The 25,163-nt window shown below is 43.8% G+C and overlaps 1 protein-coding gene across 3 annotated transcripts; it reads right to left on the bottom strand.

The window, feature by feature from the left end:
- Positions 1–253: 253 nt before the first annotated feature.
- Positions 254–9,844, bottom strand: SPERT (spermatid associated). 3 transcript variants are annotated; one of them, XM_004680142.1, is made up of 3 exons: positions 9,770–9,844; positions 9,397–9,477; positions 254–1,468 (listed from the first exon to the last, which is right to left on the bottom strand). In XM_004680142.1, exons 1-3 carry the CDS (start codon positions 9,842–9,844, stop codon positions 254–256), a joined length of 1,371 nt encoding a protein of 456 aa, XP_004680199.1. The 3 variants fall into 3 exon arrangements, with proteins under 3 accessions (XP_004680199.1, XP_012578652.1, XP_012578653.1); XM_012723198.1 differs by lacking the exon at positions 9,397–9,477; XM_012723199.1 differs by lacking the exons at positions 9,397–9,477; positions 9,770–9,844 and adding an exon at positions 8,700–8,753.
- Positions 9,845–25,163: the final 15,319 nt, after the last annotated feature.

The following is a 25,163-nucleotide window of genomic DNA, read 5'->3' as shown; positions in this document are numbered from 1 at the left end:
TTTGCTGTGAACTTAAAAACTGCTCAAAAAAAAAAAAAAACTGGAAAGAAAAGACAGCGAGGCAGCACATGGTAGAATTGACCCAGCCTCCTCACACCTTTATTACTCCTCTGAGCTTAGGAAGGCCAATAATTCTGCTCTTCAACAGGCACAAACTGCTGGGTGAAGGCAAGGAAGACAAGTGGAAGTAGGAGATTTTTCTTCCATCAAATGTTCTGTGCCCCAACCTGGTGCCTCTGTGCATCTGGCGGCTTCAGACCCTGCTGGGTTTCTTGGGGTCCTTGGTCTTGGCAGGCATGAAGGCATAGAGCTCCTCGATGAGCATCTCCATGCGCGCGGTGACCTCGGTCACGGTGTCAATGACCAGCTTCTGCTGCAGCTTCAGTTTGTTGTTCTCCCACAGGGCCTTGTTCTCCTCCTGGAAGATCCTGTGCTCCTCTCGCAGCACGTGCAGGGCCCTGTTCTCCTCCTGCAGAAGTCGGTTCTCCTCGCGGAGGAGCTGCAGGCTCTGGTTCTCCTCCCGCAGAGCCTGCAGTGCCTGGTTCATCTCTCGCAGCAGCTCCAGGGACTGGCTGCTGTCCATCAGGCCTGGGCCCGCCTTGCTCTCTCCCTCCCCGGAAGTCAGGTTGTTGACCATCTCGCGCAGCGCTCGGAGTGTCTTGGAGTCGTCCTGTGGGGCCGAGGGCCCCTTGGGATCCTCAAAGGGCAAGGAGAGGCCAGTGCCCTGGTCTGGCAGCAGCCCGGGGCCATGAGCCTCCTCGTGAGGTAAAGCTACTGACTGGTTTTCCTCCTCAGGTACTGTCTTCTCTTCTGTCTGGGCCCAGTAGGCCTTTCTCTGTTCCAGCAGCTGCTGCAGGGCCCGGTTCTCCTCTCTGAGGAGCTGAAGGGTGCTGTTCTCCTTGCCGCGATGCACTTGCAGGGCAGTGTTGTCCTTCTTCACCACTTCCAGGGGCGAGTTGTCCTTGTGCAGCAGTGGAGAGGAGGCTCTGCTCTCCTCCCGGCCTGGGGCCGCCTTGCGTTCCTCCCAGAAGACCTGCAGGATCTTGTTCTCCTTGCGGAGGGTCTTATTCTCCTCCCGCAGAGACTTGTTCTCCTCCCGCAGAGACTTGTTCTCCTCCTGCAGTAAGTACTCCTTGGCCAGCCTCTTGTGATGCAGCTTGTGGTGGAAGGAAGGGGAAGGAGAAAAGTAGGGAGACTGCAGGCGGCAGTTCTCATTCACCCAGCGCCCATCTTGGAAGACAAACATCTCATCACTGAGCTGAACCCGGGGAGGGTTGTAATCCAGCTCCAGGTCCACCTGGGAGGTGGGGCGCTCCATGGGGTCCAAGGGCACAGAGGAGAAGCGGTTCAGTGGGTAGGAGTGCTGGCTGACCACCCTGCGGCTCAGCCTGGGCAGGGCAGCCTGCCTGGAGCAGCGCGGGGTGGGGTACAAGTTGTGGAGCCTCAAAAAAGGCTCGGCTGTGCCCCTCTGTGGGAGAGAAGGGGGTCCCAGAGTTAGTAAAAGAACTGACACACCCAAGGCTGGCTGACAGATATGAGGTCAGGATAGTGCACAAAAACCCAGTCTGATAGTCTGGCCTGGCCACAGTGAGAACTGCTGTCTTGGCCTCTTGGGCCCTCACAGGGAAATAAGAGTCGATCCTCATTATTCATGGCAGTTCTGCTCTATTAAGTCAAAGTAAACACCAAATTAGTGAACACTGAGCCATTGCTCCTAGGAGAGATAAAGGTGAGTTTCCTGCCAGCAACTGGTCACACTTCCCTCAACCAGTCAATACTAACCTTGTTTTATGTGTGTTTCTGTTGAAAGGCACCTAAATTAATAGATATTGTTGGCTCATTAACATTGAACTTTTGGGCAAAGGTACTATAACTCATGTATAAACAGAGCTTATCTAACGTGTGTAATGTTTAAGGCACATCACCACTTTCTTGTGCTTAGAAACACTAGACAGCACTTGGAGACCATCCTAAACAGTGAACTCAGTAAAAAGCACAAAAATATGGAAAACATGGCACTACAAACTGTGGAAAGGACACTGTGTATGCAGGCTTAAATAAGAACACTCAGCTAGGGTCCATGTGTTATTATCAGGTGACACAAAATTTTTCCACACAGGAAGTACCATTTTGAGATTGCAAAAATTTTTAGTGAACAAACAAATGTGAAAACACAGAATCCATGAACAAAGAGAATTCTGTATTGTGGAAGTTAAAGGCATTGGTTTTGGAGTCAACCAAATAGTTTGAGTCCTGGCTCAGCTCCTTTATCAGTAACGAAAATTGAGCTTGAGTTTCCACATTTTAAAACTGAGATCATTGTAACTACTGCTGTGCCTCATGGAGGTATTTTTAGGATTAAACAAGGTAATCTATGAAAGCACTAGGCATGGGCTCTGAAAAACCTCTGCCCACCCCCCCCCCAAAGGAAAAACAAATATTGTTCTTAATCTACCCCAGGCACAGGTGTGTGCTGACAGTTGGCATGGGTGGGCGTAACATGAATCACTCCAATAGCCAAATCGCTCTGTCCATAATGCCACTGCTGTTGGCCAGCCCAGCCTTTTCTTCTGCCCATTCAGACTCATCCTCCACTCTTTGCCACCAGATTCTCCCTGCAGCCTGTTGGCCATCCAACGGCTTAGTGCTAAATTCAAAACAGAATCTGGGTGATAATTTTGGTAAGGCAGACATATCTCTGAGTAATGAGAGTTTATCATGATGAAGACCGCAAAGGACACTGGGGAATTCATAAAGAATTCTTGATGGTGGCTAGATGCTGCCAGACCACCAAATAAAAAGGGAATCAAATCTACACAGCTTGAACCAAACAAGTTAGTAGCTCTCACACTTCCTAGAACAAAAGAACCATATGAGTTTTAAATACAGATTTCAAAGCCTCTGATTGCAAGATTGAGGCACACCGTCCAGGCCATGGGTCAATAATCTACATTTCTGACCAGTTCCCTCAGATGATCCTGCTGTAAGTGGTCAGCACTGTTCTAAGTCAGATAGGATGGGCAGTTTGCCTGGAGAGGGTACCATCACAGGAAAAGGCCCCAGGGGTTACAGGATTCTTGTTCTGGTCTGTCACTGAGAGCAGGGTGAAAATCGAAGGCCTTGCTCAATCTCTCATGAGACCTAGATTTTTCACTAGCACAAAAGATAGAATCAGATTCAACGATCTTCAAATTACTTTCCAATGCTGCAAAACCATGAAATGTACCTGTAAAATGGAAACAATAATAATGTGTGCCTGCTTAGTTCACAACACAATTGCTAGGAATGAATGAGGTAATGAATGCAAAGGTGTTTTTAAAATTGCCAAGTGCCACAGGAATGTGAGGCATTGTTATCAAGAAAAGTAGATTTCACAAACGGAGGAATTTGGAGATGTATTCAAAAGCAGTGAACAGGTATCCTGGAGAAGAAGCAACACTTGCAGCAATAAATTTAAATAAAAATAAGGTCATGACAGCTCCTTCTAAATATACCAAAAGCATCTCATCCAAGCACATCACAAAGCTCTCCAAACAGCAATTCCTCCTTGCATATCACAAAGCTCTCCAAACAGCATTTTCTCCTTGCTTAGGTTATTTTCACAATTTTGCACATAGAGAAAATAGTAAACAAGTCAGGTTATCTACTTATATACATGTGTAAAGAGAGAGAGATAATTTGTACATTAAATATAAAATTGGTTAGAATTCTTTGAGAACCAAGAAGCTAAATAAATAAAAGGCACAGTTCTATGCCATTAACTTAACAATAAACACATGCCGTTAACTTTCTAAAGATGTGCTTAATCTTCTGGAGAGAGAGAGTGTGACGAAATTCTGCAATCCAGCCTCCACAGTTTTCATAATTCTCAGCAGGGAAAGCACATTGGCTTTTGTGGATGGACTTGTGTTCAGAATGAAGTTCTCTGTGGCTATCCCAGAATTTCCTTGTAAGTTGAATTCCCTTGATCCCAGAAATCTGGAATCAAGTCACTAAGGAGTGACTAAGTCTTCTAAAGGAGTAAGATTTCAAAGTCACTGCGGAGTTTTCTCCAAAACTGCCACTATAGTCAATGTAGGCCTCTATCTTGATGGGGTCTTGCTTTACAAGTTATTGCTATGGCAATTGTGGTTTTAGTTAACAGCGTTTCCTTCTTGAGAAGGAAAGGGAAGAAATATTGAGCCTCAGCTTTGTGCTAGGCTCTGAGCTGAACATTCTACCAACTAAATGCTTCTTATTCTTTGACTTAACAAGGTGCTAGCATTATTTCCACTGTACAGAAGAAGAAACAAACTCATAAAAAGCTCAATAACCAGCACTAGTTTACTCACTGACTCACAGACCCAGGAATGGCTCCTATGAAATTACATGTGAGAAGCAGCATGAGAGATAATCAAGAATTTATCAAAGGATTTGCAGTGCTCTAGGCGTCAAAATAGTTTTCCATGAACATTTTATGATGAAAATTTTCAAACACAGAAATGAGAGAATAGTCTAATAAATTTCCATGTACCCATCAACCTAGCTTCAGCAATCATCAAACCAAGTCTACATTTGTTTCATCTTACTTCCACCCAATTCTACAACCACTCCACCACTGGCTTATTATCTTAGAACAAAGTTTAGACTTTGAGTCATTTTATCCATCAATACACTGACATATATTCTTTTACTATAATCACAATACTGTAACCATCCCTTTAGTTCTCATGCCCACCTGTGGTTAAACAGGTACCTTTCTTTTTTCTTTCTCCTTTTTCTAATAAAGTTGTCCTTTCAAAATGTAAAAATATAAGATAAAATTTAAAGATAATACCTTAATATCAGCAAATACCAAGTCATCGTTCAAATTTCCCCCACTGTTTCACTTCAATATTCTTGATCCTACTGAATGTCCAAAGAGGACTCACTAGTACACTATACCAGTTCAGAGTCTCCTGTCATACAAAGTAACAACCTTTCTATCTCTCTAGTCAACTTCCTTTATTCTACATCCACATGCAGGACTGGATAGCCAAGGAACTTCAACTGTGCCCCAACAGAAATGTACCAAGTAAAAACTTTACCTGCAGTGACAGATGCCTAGACAATCTGGGTGTCTGGGCCTTTGTCCATACGTATACCACGAGGTGTCCTTAGTCACAGCCTCTCAGCCCTGACCTTGGTTTCTATTTCTGTAACAGGGGAAGACTGATGCCGTCACTCCCACATGCCTTCTTGGCCTAACATTCTCTGGTCCAATGGAACTGTGTTTGTAAATTGTTACCACTATGGCCACAGCAGCCTTCTTTACCAACCTAGTTGGCATCTTATTCTGTCCCTTAGATGGATAACTCTTCCCAAGAATAACTGCCCCTCCTCTTTTCCATGCCTACAGCACCTAGTCCAGAAAATGTTGATGACCTAATAAATCCCCTTTGCATCCTTAAGCAGAAGGTTAAATCCTGCTCTTATGACTACAAGCTTTCCTGCTATTCCCACTGACCAAACCTAACATTGCTTCATGACCATTTCAGAGAACACTTAAATAGTTCTTAACTTTTAATAGTTACATATTTGTTTTAATGGATATTAGAAACATATGCCTACAGTAATAAGGCAAAGCTAAAATACACAGCACCTTTTCTATTTTTGAAAGTGAAAAGGATTTCAAGATATGACAAGATTCATGATTGAATTTTAAGCCAACACAAATTCTTTCCCCAAACCTAGCTGAATTAGTACTCAAACTTCTTTTTTGCCCTTGTGAGAACTCCTTACTTGCATCAAATTATTCCTCCACATTTATGTCAATGAATGTACATTGATTTGGCATATATTCTCAGATCCTGCCCTCAGGGAACTTCTAGTCAATTGGGAAAATCAATTCCTGGCTCTAATTATTCTTGGCTCAAATGAGGGGAATCAACATTCAGCAAACATTCAAGTAGGCAGTAAAGTAGGGAGACTAGGACTGGACATCATAGCCCTTTAGAAAACACTGACTCTGCATTGTTTGAGTACATGACCTTTTTCAAAATCTCATATCTGAGACAATATTGTTGCTTCAGTTTCCATATCTAGAAAGTGGTGAAGCAAATATGATTCAGAGATACTCCTTGTGTTTGTGCAGGCTGTACAATGCCCAGCTTTAGAGGGTGCCACTCACAACTGTTGTTGCAGTGCATGACCCACAGCAACCCAACATCTGCCCATGTGGCCCATGAAGAGATGGGGGTAAAGATGGAGGCAAAGGGGAGATGATAAAACCAAAATCTCTTGGTAATGTTAAGTGATGTTTAAAGAACAGGATCCTCTGAGCAGGACCTTCTGAGATGGAGTTTTTGAGTTTAGTGACCTCCTACCTAAAGGGTTCAGGGAAAGAGCTGGATAGTGACCAGCCAATGTAACTGACATGCAATGAAATGCTTCACTCCTGGAAAAGCACAGTTACTACGATCAGAAGAGATATCCAAATGCCTCCAGTAAAGCTCATGCTGATTGACTACGTTCTTAAAACAATATTACTGAAGATTATTACTATCAGAATATTTTACCATCTGAGATGTTTTTCAGGTGTTTTACACTTGACACACCAGGATCCTGCAAGAGTCAGACATGCCACAAATCTGCAGGTGACAAAGTGATGAGGCTGATTCTCATTATCAGATTTTTAAATTAACTCAGCTCCCTGGTTAATTGATAAAGTCAATGTTGGTTTTGTATACTAACTGGTGAAAGGGTAATTCACAGGTCAGTGTGAGTTGTTTAATAAATTTATAGCTAACACCAAAGAACAGAAAATGTCATTATATAAAAGGTTTAGCTGATTGTTCAACACAAATGCTCCTGAAATCTTCCTCCTAACAGTTACACAAATTGAGAGAGAGTAGACTAGATGGTAGATTCCATGACTTATAAAGAACAGGTCTAAACAAAGGAGATGAAGAAAAAGGCAATGATGAGGGATGAGGAGGACACTGGAGGGTGCTATAAGAGCTCACACTGATCTCATGTAGATCCTTCGTTAATGATCTAGCAATAAATGAAATTTCATGAAATTCGGCTCATCAGGGAATGCCTGTGAGAACTGAATCCTTAGGTACAAAAGGAATCCTGGGTCAGCTAGGTTGTGCAGAAAGTAACACTGATGATTTGCAAATTAAGCAGTGGAGAGAAATAGATCAGAAAACACAAATATTTAATGTGTTGAAGAAAAACTGGAAATCAATACGACCTAAGAAAACCTACGGTGATAACAAATAGCGAACCACAGGCATGTGCACTGTAATTGAGAAGCCCAAATGCCCCTCATGGTTGGGAACTGGGAGGCCAGAGGCACTTTCTGGAGACTGAGAGCAGCTGCCACAATTCCCTTCTAAAATGAATGGCCTTTGCCCCAGAACAAAGCAGCATGTGGCAGACACATGCACAGACCTCAGGGTCAAGCAGCTGAGATGGGGAGCATAGGGACTCCCTCTGAAAGGCAAGAGAAGTAGAGCGCTAAGATGTGACTTGGCCCAACCAGGAGGCATGGTGGAGAATGTGGACACTGACCTGGTTTTGTCCCCTCACTCTAGCTCTGCTATTACTAATGGGATTCCTGGGGTTCCTATCCATACCCAGGGAATCTCCGTCTCACACATGCATGGCTCAGTAACCACTACATGATCAGTCAATGCTCAGTCAATATGCCTTTCTCCCCTTATTAGACAGATCAATCCTCTTCCCGCAGCCGTGCACCATATCATTTAGGAAGATCCAGTGAGCATTATCAGTCTCACTCACAGCCCTGGTGGTGGCACAGTTTACATCATCTAAACTTACAGACACCTACACTCCTCCCCCAGAGCACCAGCAGGGAGCATCCTGGCAGGTGTCTGAAACCCAGTGCTGAACTTGTGCCACTACGGTAGGTGTATCCATAAGGCTCCGTATGCCCACGTGTGGCACAAGTGCCCAGGTCACAGGTATCCTCTCATTCCACCTCCAAGACCCCAACAGCAGCACCAGGTCCCACAGCACAGGCAGTGAATGGCCCCAGAATAAGCCCTCTCAACCCCCTTAAGCCCCTCCTGAGTTTTGCTCAACTTCTAATCTCCTTCACTGCTGGTCTTCTTTCTAGGAGCCGGCTGGGGAGCTATGCCAGTGTATATGGACCCCTGTTCCAATCTCTCATCACATGACCACTCTATCGAATCCTTTCCCCACACCCAACCCACTCCCAGATTGATATCCTCTTCCTGTCACTTCTGCAGGTTGATATGGGCTGTGAAGAAACCAAGGAGAAACACCCAGTCTCAGGGAAGTAGGGATAACAGAACTACAAATCCATTTCAAGTGGGGAAAATGTCGGCACTAAAATAAGGGTCCTACAGCTATAGGAACCCTGTGAGCAAATCATCACGGCTAATGATCAGGAGGAAGTTAGCTTCTATCCTGACAAAGCCTTGTGAGCTGAAAGACTTGGCTGTCCATTATAGTTATAAAGGTAATCTGGAAACAAGTATCCAAAGTGGACTTCGCTTCTCTATTTTTTCCTCCTGCTGAATTTTTGTCTAGATTGCTACAACTGCCACCCACTATAGAAAGAGCATTGAAGGTTTTCTAATTTGTTCTGAAAATCCTTAAGGGATGACTTTAGAACTACGCGTGCGCACACACACGTATATATATAAAAGAGGTGGTACTCGCTGGCAATCCCTAAACAGTTTAGTTACCTCTGCATTAGATTCCTCTACCCTACATTTCAGCCCCTCTGGTTGCACTGCCATGGTCTTCCAACAGGGCTTTTGGTGACTCTGGAGAAATAAGGCTGCCCCCTTTGTGACATAGCAGTAATGGAAACATCCAATCAGGTGCACTCACCAAGGGAAGGGCTGTTTAGTAAGGGACCTGAGAATGTCAAGCCAGTTAAGAACTTCATTCACTCATCTTCATTCTGAATGGTTCCTGCCCATCTCCCTTGCCCTCAATTTTTTGTGTAAGGCAGACCTTGATTCTCTTAATACCTATACCCACTGGTCCACATAATTGGTTTCTACTCATGGATTCTGTCATAGTCATTTGATTCTAGTTCTAATTCTCCACCCAGAAATCTCAGTGGTTTTACAATAGCAAGCACCAAAAGAACTAATTTTGAGAAGACTGGCTAATTTCAGTCATGGATATTTCAAGTGTTAGAGCATAAAGTTCTTATAAGATCGCCTAACCCACCCACCCCCATTCAGGAACAAGGATGTCAAGACGCAGAGGGGTTAAGTGTCTTCTCTTGGATGCAGGACACAGGCAACTGACCCACAACTAGAATCAGAAACCCTGATAATTCTGCTCATTTTACATCTTGCCAGAGTATTGACAGAGGAGGGTGGTTATTCTGGCTAACAGGTTATATACCTTTCCTGTGATTATACCTACCTGAGGTAGAACCACATTGATAGGAATTTCTAGGTTTTCAGCTCTGGTATCTCCTTTTCTTGTAAAATGTGGCCTTGAGTGCTGTGGAAGAGAGAAAGTAAGAAGACTTCTGCTGCCCATGGGCCTCATCGATCACCTGGAAAACAAAGGACTTTCTACGCATTTATCCCCTCTTGACAACTGTGCACATTATGAGAATATAAGCCTGAAAGAATGTGTAGCTATCTGATATGAGGCTCTTATCAGTCTCTGCACAGAAATTAAGACAGTTATTATATCTGATGTAAAAGCCCTTCCAAAGTCTTTGAAACAGATACCTACACTGCATTCCTTTTCTAAGGTTATTATTTCTATCTGAAGTCAGAAACCATACCAGTGTGAGGTGCCAAGTATAACTCCTGTGCAGAAGCTGGTCACCAAAACACTCAGAACATTCCATAGGTGACATCACAAAACAATATATATTTGGGGGCGCATGGTCTTTCTGAGCTTCGCAGGCAGAAATACAGCATCTGACTTTTGGGAACAGCTCACCCTAGTTGTCCCCACATGACTGGTCAGGGTGAGTGTGACACACAATAGCCCAACCTCTGTCCCCTGTTTGATCATCTGGCTGCCTGTCACAGTCCCAGGCCAGGCTGAGCAGAGACCCAAGCCTCTCTCCAGAGGTGGCATCTTCTAAATGGAGTTAGATTATTTAAGAAGGAAGAAACCCAATTCAACTCTTCCCGGACCATGACAGAAAATATTGCCTGAGGTGTCTTCTGACACCAACCAAATGTCCAATTCTCTGACACCAACTGGGTGACCTATCACTTCATTCCAGTCTGGTACAAACTACCTGGGGCCAGAGTCCATAAGTTGAAGAGCTCAGGCCCACAGTCAGCTCCCTCCAGATTCTACTCACAACGTCCAGGCCGCCAGTTCTACTGAGGATCCGGCCCTAAATCAGAAGTTTCCACAATCCCCTCCTGGGGTTCTATTATGTGCTAAAATAGCTCACAGAACTCAGGAAAAATACTTAAGTTTCAGTTTTATTACAAAAGATACAAGCTGGAGCAGCCAAGTGGAAGAGATGCTTAGGGAAAGACTTGGGGAGAGGTTCTGATCTTCCCTACCCTCGGGGACTGTGCCCTCCTGGTATCTCTACGTGTTCTCTGACCCAGGAGCTCTTCAAACCCTGTCATTGGGGATCTGGATGGACAATTCACTACAAAGTCATGGTTGATTAAATCATTGGCCATTGGTTATTCCAAATCTCCAGTGGAAGCATGGGGGACTGAAAATTCTAAGCCTCTAATCAAACAGTTGATTCCTCAGACAACCAGCCCCCTAAAGAGTCTATACTGACCAAAGGGTTTCCTTATGAATAAGGAAAGGTGCTACTATTAGAAGTCACATGATTTTAGGAACCAGGGACAAAGACCAATTTTTTTTTTTCTTTTTTAAGGTAACATCGGTTTACAACACTGTATGTGATTTAGGGGCATAAAGTCACACTTCCTCAGATAATACCACACCACCCCCACCTCCACAGCACCACATAGCATTGGGCCCCATTCCCACTGTTTCCAACCTTTATAGCCAGCCCCTGAGCCTTATCCCAGCAGCCTCAATTCTGTACTCATACTTCTAGGGTTGGTATTGGTCTCTATTTGTCAGTTCCTTTATTTTCTATATTCCACACATAAATGAAATCATCCTGTATCTTTCTTTCTCCTTCTGACTTATGTCTTTTAGGGTAATCCCCTTCAGTTCTGTCATGCTGTCACAAATGGAAAGTGTTCATCTTTTACCACTGAGTAGTAGCCATTGTGTGTATGTGTGTGCACATATAGGCATGTATACATATATGTAAATGTATGTGTGTCTGGTGTGTTTGTGTGCATGTGTGTGTATATGTGCCCGTGTGTATGTATGTGGTGTGTGCGAGTGTTCGTGTATGTGTGTACATGTAATGTGTGGTTGTGTGTGTACATGTGTGTTCATATGCATGTATAGTGTGTGCACACATGCATACATATATACACACACTGTGTGTGTGATGTGTGTGTACACGCACACATGCATGTGTGGTGTGTGTGCACCTATGTGTGCATATACATATAATGTGTGCCTGGGAAATGCATGTATTTGTACATTTGTGTATGGTATGTATGTATGTATATTTATACCATGTGTGTATATATACACATATACATAGATAATGTGTGTGTGTGTGTATATAGAGTAAAAACTGCATCAAAATCACGCCACTGGCACCTGGGCTTCATGAAAGGGGAAGCCCAGCACCCCGTCCTCGATTCCATGGAATCATTTTCCTGTCAGTGGGAGTCCCCTTGTGTATGTTCAGTCTCTCACTAGCCAGAGAGCTCCAATTCCACACAACTATGCCATATTTGGGCCAAGGGTGGAGGGTCACAGTCAGCACATCCAGGACACAGACATTTATTCCAGACACTGTTTAATGTAGGCTCAGTTTCCTCATCTCCAAAACAGGGGTACTCTGTCCACTTTGAGATGACAAAGTGGCCAGTGTGTGTGTGTATACGTACACATGTGTGCATATGCCTATATGTGTGCATTGTGTGCATATACATATAGTGTGTGTGCATTGTGTGTATGTACTATATATGCGTTATATATGACACACTAAGCAACCGCTAAGCAAGTGCTCAATAAAAAAATCACTGTTTTGCCATCCGCACACACACAAAAAAACCCTTGTTCCCGTTGACTTAAAGGCTCCACCAGCTGACACCCAACCAGTGCTGCTGTTACTCCTGCAGCAGGAGTGCAGGCTTGCTGGCTTGTCTTGCTTTAGTTTTCAAAGGGCGGAGCGTCCGGAACTGCACCATCCAGGTCTCAGTGCCCACAGGTGCCCGTTCGTTGGGCTGTTCTTCCTGTGCAGGACACGCGCATCCATTGCCCAGGACCGCGAAGTTTCCTTGAGATGGAGCCTGGAATGTCGGTTATTACTCAGATTAACACCATCATCAATCATCCACGTTCTGTGAGTTGCACAACCAGTGGGCGCTGCGCTGAGCACGGAAGCAGACATGCTTCGTGGCTTTCTAATCCAAACAGACAGGTAGAGCGGAAACAAAGGAAAGGGCAGGCGAGCGTACCAGTCCTCCAGACTCCCCTTGCCTGCAGCTGCCTCCCAGCGAGTCATAAGGAACAGCCCCATCACCGGCTCCTGGAGGGCTCCATCTCTGTCTTGCCCAAATAGTCGGGAGTTTCAGCCCTCGGCCCAGACGACAGAAATGAGCAAAGGGGATATGTTTCCTTCCACATTTTTGGAGAAGAGAATGGAAACTTGTCATTAGGGGGGTGTAGTAAATTTCCATGATCCTCTTCATCTCCATATTGCACATTGTAATCGGGAACATTTGCTATTTCTGCTGCTTAGGGCAGATAGGCAGTTTTACTGTGAAGCCAGAGCAGCTGCCCGAATGCAGATGCTCTTGGGACAGGCTGGACCATCTCGCCCTCTGAGAAAGTGGAAGGCAGCAGCATGAAGCACAAGAGAAGCTGCCGGTGAGCCTATCAAGCAACCCGCAAAGATGAGGGGTTTGAAAAGTGGGCTGGGAAGAAGTTGAAAATAGAATTGCAGCTATCAAGGGCAGCTGGTTGAGGTGAGTGGTTGGTATCGATAATAGAATCACTGACTTTTGAGGGAATGTTGAAGGTGGAAAGTGCTGGAAAACAGGACAGTTGTCACGCCCATGTTTCAGAGATAACCGGGATTGAAACACCCTTTGGAGAAGTCAGAAAGGAGTCCTCAGGCAAGACTGACCCCCCAAAATAACATCAAGGCTTGGGGAGCTCTAGAGCTGGGGACCACCCTCACAAACTACCATTCTGAATGCGGGAGCCACTAGAAAGTCCTTCAAAGTTCTGGTTCTTTCCAAGTATTAACTAATTGATCCAGGAGTGAGGTTTTATCAAAAGCTATCCAGTGGAAAAGAATTTTCAGTCCCTGCTTTAGAAAGTCAGCATAGGTGACCGAGGAAGTCTCTGGCCCAACTCTGAAACTGCAACTGGGCTTGTCCTCACAGCAAACAACAGCTGAGGTAGTGGATGCTTCCAGAGAAAAAGGCAGGTGGTTTCCACACCACTTTCCACCAACTCAGGCAAAAGTGAAAGCTTTATTAGCACAACTCTAATTATGATTTATGCGATTCTATTTATTTCAATCTAAGCAAAATTTTAAAAGTCATCAAATTAGTTATGTGTGTAATCCCTCCAATTAATTATACATTAGTTACCCCTTAATGATAATGGAATGCTTACCAAATGGCATGTGATCTCTGAATTGTGCCCAATAAATTAATTAAAATATTTCTTCAAGAAGTAACAAGGTTTCTATTTGCTCAGTTTTCTCTATGGATTTAAAGTATTCAGGTCTCCAAAAAGTGGATTGGAGATTGGACTTGCATTACTAGAAAATCCAACCTCTTGAGCTGATACGTCAGAGGGAACATTCGCATCCATGCTGGGGTTGAAAAGGCACAGACTCGAAGCCAGAGCTCCTGAGTGGAACTATCTTCACAACCAGCTAGCTGTGTGACCTGCCACATACTTTGGCTAAGCCTCGGTTTCTTTGATGCTAGAAAAAGTGTGACAGTTCTTACAATTCAGAGATGTCATGAGGATCAAATTAGACAACATAGGAGATAAAAGACTTCAGCAAAATGGCGGGTGGGCTCTGCCCACAGTGGTGAACAATAAATATTTACTGATTGAAAAGTTCAGAGGGGGCCCTTCCTGGTGGCACAACTGGTTAAAGCACAGCACTACAAAGCTAGTCACAGCCCCCTCGGCACCAGTTCGATCCCCAGCTAGGGAGCTGACTCACATGGCGCAGCAGACCTCTACTATCTCACCCACTGCCCCCCTCAGCAGTGTGTTTCAGTCCATCTACCTGTTCTGCTCCCCACTCTGTCTTCAGTGCTCCCCACTCTGTCATCCCCTGCACCTCTGCCCTGTACCCCAATTCTGTATGCATAAATAAATAAATCTTTAAGAAAACAGAAAAGTTCAGAGGAACTGAAATCATTATTAATAAACACTGGAGCATCGTGTCTGAGCAAGGCACTGTGTTTGGTAATGGAAATGAGCAAGGAAAGGGAGAAGAGAAGAAAAGAACCAGACATCATCCTTGCTCTCAAAATGAGTCATCTAAATAGAGAGCAGAATTTGGAGCAACAGGAAATAGGATGCGATTTGATGATAATATAACCCACATTTACTGAGTGTTTACTATGCATTTTGCAGATAAGGAAGTGGAGGAACCAAGAAGTTAAGTACTTGCCTAGCATCACTCAGTAAGTGTCAGAGCCACGCTGTGTGCTCCAACTCTCACCCCTAATTGCTGGTGGCATCAAGTGCAGGGAAGGGTCCTGGGATTTTGGGGCTGACTCATCCACACGTCTGGGTAGTCCCACTCATCCCTTCACCTCTCAGAGTCTCCCCGTTTGCAAAACAGTCCCCAGTGCACATTTTTTGCGTTTCGAGATAAAGGAGTGTGCCATCCAGCTTTGTTCCAGACGTGCAGTAACTGTCTAATAAAGTTTAGATGCATTACTGTTAACAAACCAGTTTCTTTCAGCTAAAACCTGGACAGCAAATACGCTTGAGATCCTCTCATAAAACTGGTCCAGACGACTTCAAGCATGACATCAGTAGTCAACAGTCACTGGACTACAAAATCTTGCCATACTTAATTTCCCTAATGAAATTGTTTGCACACAAACCCATACATGTATATTTTTAGGCATGTTTCCTAATTTATAAAGTTGATGCATTTTCCACTGTATTATTAGAGTATGTTTTTAAATGCTATTCTATCTTATTTTTAATCATACAAAAAATCTTTTGCTTTCATCAAAAAAAAATTAGTGAGCATACTTTAGATATGGTTCTCTTTTGAAATCTTAATTAACACAATGAAATAACAGTGACTCTCAGGGGAGAAAATAATAATAATGATGAACAACTATATACCAGAAACATTTTACGGGGGTGGATGGGAAATGGGATCAAAAATGGGGGTGGGGGAGAGCACTGGACTGTGCTCATGGCACACGGGTGATTTGGTGATGGGAAGCTCACGGGGATTACAACTGAGATGGAAAAAGGCACAAAATGATGTAAAAATAAATTTAAATTATTTTTTACAAAGTGACTCTAATTTTAGCTTACTTATATTTTTGGACTTAGAACTGTCCTTGCTGACCAGGATACCTCACTATGATCCACAGGCCCAAAAGGAAAAATAAGTTATGACTGTAACTTCTAAATAGCAATACTCAATATTCAGCCCTATTCCCAACTAGTACAAAGGCTTGTGCTAAAATTTGTACCCACTTTCAAAATGTTCTCTTTATTGAATAAGCTATTCTCTAAAAAAACACCAACTCTCTGATTAACCTTTAAAGCACTGTCTTTTTCATAAAGGCAGAAAAACAATTGGGTTTTTTCCTTTTCCAAAATGCCTCTAAGAAAGTACACTTGAAACCCTTCTTCTTTTGTAAAGAGAGATAACTGTTAGTTTACTCTCTGTTGCAAAAGAGGTTTTCATAATCATTCTCCACTTTGGTGTAAAGTCCTGCAAAGACCCTGCATTTTAAGCAGCTCTCTCCCTTATTAAAATCAGATTAATGTCATCTACGACATCCCCTAGCTCTTTGTTCAGCACTGGCTTCCAGGGCTTCACAGCAATAGCTTGACTGTATTCTTACACAGTGAACAAATTTCACAAGTGACACTATCCCTGTAACCTCACCCCAGCATCCTATTCATATTCCAGTCAAAGCAGCCACTCCATCAAATGGTATTTTAAACAATTGTTCCATAAGAACATTGTTTCTAGTAAAGTTATTTACATTTGAGACCACATCTTTTCTGGAATGTTTTTCTATAATTGGATCACAAAAGAATAGCACTTTGTGTGCTTTATTATTGAAAGAGAAGCTACATCTGTACTTCACTCAGCTGTATAGCAAACACAACTTGATTTGTTTTCAATATTTGTTTCTCCAAAATTTCTCCTGCATCTATCAGCAGTATTTGCTGACTGAGGGATGAATATTCATTTCATGCAGTCATTGAAAAGGATTTATTGAGCACTTTGTATGAGCCAGTCACTGTTCTAGGTACTGATGAAGGAAGAGAGAAAATCAGGTTCTCATGGAGCTATGTTCCTGTGAGGAAAGGCAGGTGATAAACAAGTGAGAATAAATTGAATAGACAGCAGGGGCAGGCTCGGGCCCTCCCTGGTGGTGCAACAGGTTAGGACACAGCACTACAAGCTAGCGTAGCCACTTCAGTGCGAATTCTATCCCTCGTCCTAGAGGGATAGACCCACATGGCGCGGCTGACCTCTCCTGTTTCACCCACTGCTCCCCTCAGCAGTGTATTTCATCAGTCTTCTGGTTCTGCTCCCCACTCTGTCTCTAGTGAATCCTCTCACCACCCCTGCACCTCTGGCCTGTACCCCAGTTCTGTATGCATAAATAAGATAGCAGGGGCAGGCTCTAAAGCAAAGCTCAACAAGATCTTGGGTCACAGGTGACAGTGTAAGCTGCTATAGTCTTCTCAGCAGGGATGATGGTCGAGCAAAGACCTAAAAGTGTGAGGTTATAACATAAGTTATAAGTGCTGGAAGGGGCATTTGGGAGAAGAGCACACTGGCAGAGGGGCACCAGGGAAGATGCTCTGGGGCAGGAGCTTGCTAGGTGTGGCTGAAACACAAGGAGGCCAGTGTGCCTGGATCCTAGAAGAGGGTGGGCTAAAGTAAGGCTTGTTTCTGACCAGGACGGGAGGCCTGGGGAAGCCTGGAGGATGCTCAGAGGAGTGGCATGACATGACTTGGATTTTAAAAGAGCTCTCTGGCTGTGGTGGTGGTTCATGGGTGGCTTGGTAGTGGGAATCCTACAAGGACTACACCTGAGAGACAGACGTGAACAATAGTGTAAAAAAAGCAATGATGTGTGGGTGCGTGTGATCTTTTTTTTTTTTTTTTAAGATTTACTTACTTGTGCATACAGAACTGGGGTACAGGCCAAAGGCTCAGGGGAGGTAAGAGGCTTCACCAGAGACAGAGTGGGGAGCAGAACAGGCAGATCGACGAAGTACACTGCTGAGGGGAGCAGCGGGAGGGTCAAGAGAGGTCTGCCGCGCCATCTGGTCACCTCCCGGGGATCGAGCTCTTGTGGAAATGGTTTTAGCTTCTTAGTGCTGTGCTTTAACCCACTGCACCACCAGGGAGGGCCCGTGTGTGTGTGTTTTAATATGTTATTTATAATATTATATTTTTATAATTTTATAGTATTTTATTTACAAAAGATTTCTCTGGTCACAGCAAGAGGAACAGACTGCAACAAGGCACGGTAAAATCAGGATACCTATTCAATTTTCCAGAAAAAGAGATAGGCTAGAATGATAGTGGCAGAAGTGTGATAAGTCATAAGATTCTGGATGTAGTCTGATGTGAAGTCTATGAGATTTGCTGATAGATTTGGCTACAGAGTAAAAGAGGGAGGCAATGGTGTTATAAGGTTAACTAAGCACTTAAAAATGCTGTAGTTATTTAAAGAAGTAGAGAAAACTAGGGATCAGGCAAGCAATGGAGATCAAGAATTAACTTTGGAGACATTAAGTTGGAAAAAATACAGATACCTAAGTGAAGGTGCCAGGAAGCCTAAAGTTCTAAAGTCTAAAGTTGCAAGGGAAGGAGGCCTTCCTAGTGGTGCAGAGGTTAAAGTCTCAGCCCACTGTGGCACAAGTTCAAACCCCAGCCAGGGAATTAACCCAAATAGCCCCAGCCAGGGAATTAACCCAAATATGGTGCAGCAGACCTCTCCTGTTTTGCCTACTACTCCCCTCAGCAGTGTACTTCAGTAAAGCCATCTGATCTGCTCCCTACTCTATCTCTGGTGAATCCTCTCATCCCCCAACCCCCACACCTCTGGTCCACACCCCAGCTCTTGTATGCATAAATGAATAAAGATAAATCTTTTTAAAATATAAAAATAAAGTTGCAAAGGAAGCATTTGGAGTAGAAATACAATTGTGTGACTTATCAGTATATGAAAATTATTGAAAGCCTTGTCACTGTATTTTTTCCATGTATTACTTCAATTGTTTTTACTGCAGTGGGAAGAACGAGTATTTCCCCCAACAGTGTTTTGTCTTCTCTTTTACTACTAAGTAAGAAGCCTCACAAGAAACTTTTAAACGCTTGCCACCGCATTTATGAAATTTGTCCAGATGATCTGTCAAATAATCCACTTTCAAGTCAAAGGAAAAGATTGTAGACATTTCTGTTATCAGTTTTCCCAAGCATGATGGCTTCATTTTCTTATTAGTAATATTCTAATACCAGTGGAGTTAGGTGGCAGTCATCTCTGGTAGTAATGGGCACAAATTTGTATTTATACGTCTACTTCTTAACTTTGCTGAAATAGAGCACTGAAGCAACCTGGACGTCCTTTAGTAGGTAAATGGGTAAATAAACGAAGGTACATCCCACACAGTGTCTGTTGTTATTTTATATGACACATGTTCCTTTGTTACTTAGTGTTGAATACATATTATCCTGCACTAAAAAGAAATGAGCTATTAAGCAATTAAAAGACGTGGAGGTGGGCCCTCCCTGGTGGCGCAGCGGGTTAAAGCACTGCACTACGAAGCTTAAGCCACTTCCTCATGAGTTCGATTCCCGCCTGCCCCTGAGGAGTCCACATGGCGAGGTAGACCTCTCCTGACCCGCCCGCTGCTCCCATCAGCAGTGTACTTCATCGATCTGCCTGTTCTGCTCCCCACTCTGTCCCTGGTGAAGCCTCTCACCCTCCGCATCTCTGGCCTGTACCCCAGTTCTATATGAATAAATAAATAAATCTTTAAAAAAAAAAAAAGACGTGGAGGAAGCTTACAGGTGCATTACTAAGTGAAAGAAGCCAATCTGAAAAGGCTACAACTATATGATATTTTGGAAAAGGTGAAATAATGGAGACCATAAAATCTATTGTGGATGTGGCCTCCAGGTGGGTTCACCCAGTGGGGAGAGAGGAAAAGGTGCTTGCGAGGACTCCGAAGCCTAACTGCAGTCAGATCCTTCTGCGCCCTCCTCTTAACCAGGCACCATCCTTTGGGTTTTTCCATGTTCACCTGTGCATCTTGCAAATTCAGAAAGATTTCGGTAAGTCGGTTTAGGGGGAATCCCCAACCCAGTATCTGATCAACTTCTTCACCACCACCATACCGCATGTGATGTCTGATCCCTGCCAGCAGCAAGAATTCCGTCAAGTCAATTTAACCAGAATGCCCCCTCTCAACCCTAATATTTTCTCTCAGTAATTTTCCACATACTGGTCCCCACCCTCTTTCTGGGCTATAAGCCACCCCTGTATCCAGAATTGAACACAGTTCTATACTGAGCCCTGCTCCCCGCTACTGCAACAGCCTGAGTAATACCTGGTTTTACCACTTCAACTACTGCCTGGCCTTGGTTTTCTTTACTTGTGTTTACTCCCTTGCTCTCTCCCCAGGGAGCACCTTGGCCTGTCTGTCACTGATCCTTTAGGTGTCTGACTACATGACTTGTTCTCCTTCTACATTTCTGTAACTGCTACCTCCTCTTCTCCCTTTGCTGCTAGGGTGGTAAAGTTCAGCTGCTACTAGCTCCAGGCCGCTACATGAACACAGCATGACCCGTCTGTGCAAACAACCCAGCTCCTCTAGCAATTCTATTTCAGCATTCAACATGTCTCCTGTTGGAACCCTGATGGATGAAGAAATACCCTATTGTAAGAGAAGGCTGCGAAATAAGCAGGCTGGGTTCTATTAGGCACCTTTACAAAAGAGGCCCCTCTCTCAGAACATGAGTATCGGCTTAGAAAATCAAGACCATTGAGGGTCCCAGCAGAAAACAGATGGTGGCCAGGTTTGAGGTAAGTCCAAAGTGACATAATATTTACAAAGGAGTGTAAAGAGTGGGTACAGCACTAGGGAGAGCGCAGCCCCTTGGGAATAGTCAGAGGCCAGCGCCCCCATCCCAAGGGCTGAAGGCTGGGGACAGGGAGTGGCCATCAGAATATAAGAGGAGACAGCAACCAAAAAAGAGAAACACATGTCTTTTGCAGCAACTTGGATGGAGCTGGAAAAGATCATGCTTAGTGAGATAAGCCAGAAAGAGAAAGAAAAATACCGGATGGTGTCACTCATAGCAGGAGTATAATGGACCAGGCGAGAAAATAACAAAAATAATGAACAACCATATACCAGAGACATTTTGTGGGGGTGGAGTGGGGAATGGGATCAAAAACAGGGGAGGGGGGGAGGAGGGAAATGCATGGGAATATGGTGATGGCACATGGTGACTTGGTGATGGGAAACCCGCGGGGATTACAATTGAGATGGGGGAAAAAATGTACAAAATTATGTAAAAATAAACTTCTGTAATAAACAACAGCAACAAAAAAAAAAGAATATGAGAGGAGAGAGTAAAGGATGCAGTGCCGCCTAGGCACTGGACACATTGCTGCTGAGTATAGGTAATGCCATGCAGGCAAGGTAATGCCATGGGGGCAGGGTGTCAGGAGAAAGTATGTCCTGATTGTGCCACCTTCCTGCCATCTTATCTCCTATCCAGGGTTCACGATGATAACATCTCTTGCTGAGAGCAAGAGATCCCTCCATGGAAAGGGCATGCCAGCAAAGAGAAGGGAAAGCTGAGATCTAAGGGGCAGATGGAAGAGAACCAGCACCAATCCCAAATGGGAGGGAATTTGGACTACATCAAAATCTACTTCAGGAACATTAAAAAAAAAAAATAGATGAATTTCCCAGACCCATGCCCCTCAAATTCTGAGTAAATATGAGCAGTGGAGTATAAGTAATCTATGGATTACTTTTTTTAAATTCCTTCTCTGATTCCAGTGATCAGCCTAGTTTGCAGTCCCTGAGTGTATAAGCAACACAAGTGATCTTGAAGATATCTTTAAAAAAAAAAAAAAGATTTATTTTATTTATTTATGCATATAGGGCTGTGGTGTAGGCCAGCGTTGTGGGGTGGGAGGTGGAGGGTAAGAGGGTTTACCAGAGACAGAATGGGGAGCAGAACAGGCAGATTTACTGCTACACAGTGCTGAGGGGAGCAGCAGGCGACACAGATCTGCTATGCCATGTGGGTCACCTCCTTGGCCCAAGATCTAGCTCATGCCGCAATGGCTGGCCATAGCTTCAATAACACTGAGATTTAACCCCTGTGCCACCATGGAGACCAGACCTTTAAGGTTTCCAAGCTGGTCACACATTCCTCCTCACCACAGTCCAACAGGACCAAATCACCTGCTGACTCTTCTATAATAAAGGAGTGTTGCACTATAGCAGTGTCCTGTCTGAAACAGCACTGACCAGTGAAAGAGAAAACTGTGTCATTCTCTATTCTCACAGACTAATCCTTGAAGAGCTGAGACTCAGTTTTGTGCATTTGAATATTACTATCTTTCTGCCCTCTGAGTAGAAAATACAGGTAATCACTCCAAAAGAAAACCCTGATTTCTTGAAATCCCTTCACATGCATCCAGACCCTCCACATTAAAAAGCAGTGGACTCGAATGACTTAAAGGGGCTATCTATCCACGAGGATCATTTATTGCAGGGCATGTCATTCAGAAGTTTCACTTAAAGATCATTCTTTCCATTATGAGCATTGAAGTGAAACCAAGAGGGGAAAAAAATTGACAGTCTGAACTCCAGAAACTTGCCTTCAGAAATGCCTATTAATTCAATACAATAAAACTTACAAATTCCCAGGAATCCTCAAGGTGCTCTTAAAATTGAAATTGATTCTGTGAAACTGCTTTTACCTAGCACTATTAAGCAGAATTCCATTTTAACTCAACTTTTAAGAGGAAAACTGTGAAGAAAGCGTTAAGTCCAGGAGTATAGAATGTTGTGAACTCTGGGCTGGAAGGCTGAGGAGTATGTGTACACAAACCCAGACCTTGCCTTTGCCAGCCACTGCAGGTTCTAGCAACTGCTCATTTCCTTCAAGTGGAGGAGATAGCTCATCATTTCCAATAGCGCAGCACAGTTAAGTGGTAAGTTGTGTTCCACAAAAGCACTTTTATCATAAATGTACCCAACATTAAAAGAAGCTTGGGGGAAAAAGAGGGAGTAGAAGACACTTACTTACTTTCATGGCCACAGTAACAAGATTGACTCGTTTGACTGCAAAAGTTAAGACTTGGGAAATGTAGCTTAGGGTTATCCATGCAGTAAATGAATCCCCAGGGTCAGACTCCTGGGTTCCGCTTTCTGACAGCCTGTTAATCTGCCATGTAACCTTGAGCCAAGCTCTTAAATGTCTCCGGTCAATTTCCCAATGTAATAAATGGGAATAAAAATATACCTACCTTGCAAATCCCATCAAGGCCAAAATTCCTTTCCCTACAGGTACGTCCCAATATGTGTGAGTAGTTTCACCACAAGCAACTTAACTGCAAGTAGTTTCACTGCAAGGACTTTTACATCATATATTCTTGCCACATAACTAATGGACTGCAAGGCAATTTTGCTGTGAGATAAAAGAAATGTATTTAAGCTATTTGTCATTTTGTTTTTGTTTCTCCATTGACAAAATAAGAAAAAGAAACCAACTCTTTGCAAACTGTTGTTATCCTTTTTTAGTAAGGAGAATGTGATCTGGCTTTATGGTGTCTGATTTCACACTTTGATCACCAGAAAATACCAAAAATAGGCATAATGCTATGAATGAACAAAATACTTGGGACAAAGCTTGAGTATAATTCACAAGAGAAAATCTGTTCTTTGCAGAGGATTGCCATGAATCTACAAATTTTAAACTACACTGCCAGGTGTAGTTTGTCTTTTTGGCTTTGTTATAACTTTCGTTTCATGACATCCTTTTGAACATCTCTCTCTGGTAGAACAGCCTTACAACCCATCAGTTATGTGGTGAAGCTGTTGTGTGAAACCATCTAGAACCATGACTGCAACCAGTACACGTGTCCCCAGTGGTAATGAATGCTTATCATGAATTCAAGTGATTGACAAGTGGTCTTTTAACTACTCTCAGAGTGTTGACTTTAAAGGCACTTATGAGTGACTAAGAGCTCAGGTACTAAAGAAGCAGAGTTTTGTTTTCTTACTGTAGCAAGAAAATGTTTCCCGTAGATTATGTCTTTTCCTTCCCCTCAGTTCACCTGATCCCTTTCCTCCACACACAAGATGTTCTGCACGTACCACTGTGTCAACAGCAGCTTACTCACACCAAAACTGTGTGCTCCCTCCTGCTTAGGCTGAAGCCTCCCCGGGGAGTGACTCTCCAGTTGGTGGCTGAATTTTCTGTGTCTGTAAGCTAAGCCAAAGCCATAGGACTGAGCTCTGCCCAAAGAAAGCAGAATAGAAATGACACATGTGGCCCTCCCTGGTGGCGCAGCAGGTTAAAGCACAGCACTAACAAAGCTTAAGCCACTTCCGCATGAGTTCGATCCCGCCTGCCCCCAGAGGTGATCCACATGGTGCAGCAGACCTCTCCTGGCCCACCCGATGCTCCCCTCAGCAGTGTACTTGTTGATCTGCCTGTTCTGCTCCCCACTCTGTCTCTGGTGAATCATCTCGTCCTCCGTATCTCTGGCCTGTACCCCGGATCTATATGAATAAATAAATCTTTAAAAAAAAAAAAGAAATGACACATGCATGCTACTTTGGGGTCACCTCTGCCTGCTCACTAGAAAGATTAAGACCATAACAAGAAACCTCATTCAGCAGGGAGATTGCTATGTCCATTTCAGAAAACAGAAGTGGACCACTTCTCCTATGAGTCCTTTGGTGTCACACATGTGCCTGAGAATTAATGTAGCTGACTCCCCACCAGGAGCCAACAGATGACTCTAAACAATCAACTAAGCATATAATGAATACCTACTCTGTGACACAATCATTCACATAGAAACACAAAGTCTCATTTTTTTTTTAAAGATTTATTTATTCATACAGAACTGGGATACAGGCCAGAGATGCGGAGGGTGAGAGGATTCACCAGGGACAGAGCGGGGAGCAGAACAGGCAAATCGACGAAGTACACTGCTGAGGGGAGCAGCGGGCAGGCCAGGAGAGGTCTGCCGCGCCATGTGGATCTCCTCCAGGGCAGGCGGGAATTGAACTCATGTGGAAATGGCTTAAGCTTCTTAGTGTAGTGCTTTAACCCGCTGCGCCACCAGGGAGGGCCACAAAGTCTCATTTTTAAGAGAAGCAGAATTAATTCCATTTAACAAAAGGAGTCACTCAGATCCAAAAGACACAAAGTGTTCCTTGTCCAGGTCCTTGTACAATGACCTTGTTGAAGGTCACTCAAATAAGATGCAGGTTTTTCTGGCTTTGAGTGCAACAATGGCGGCACTGTTCCACGGTTTCCTTTTCTGGACAGTGTGCCTGAAGGGATCACCTGCTTCATTCAGCTGTCACCCTCAAAGACCCAAGATCTGAGGATAACTAATTCCAGCCCACTTGTCTCTAAGGGGCATCTTACTTGGGATTCTGAGCACAAAAATAAAAATGTTTTCTTCAAATAGTGTGATTCACATGAATGCCATAGGTCACAGGGCCTGACCATCTGTCCACCGTTATCCTTGTATGAATGACCACTGCCAGGTGTCATGCCAGCTGGCATGGATTAATTAGTTAGTATAAACCAAGTTCAATGTAATTAATCATTCAAACATGAGCCCTTA

Source organism: Condylura cristata, unplaced genomic scaffold, assembly GCF_000260355.1.
Source record: "Condylura cristata isolate star-nosed mole 26May11 unplaced genomic scaffold, ConCri1.0 scaffold00010, whole genome shotgun sequence".
Lineage (NCBI taxonomy): Eukaryota > Metazoa > Chordata > Mammalia > Eulipotyphla > Talpidae > Condylura > Condylura cristata.
The sequence above is the reverse complement of the archived record's forward strand: the minus strand, read 5'-3'. Positions and strand labels throughout refer to the sequence as shown.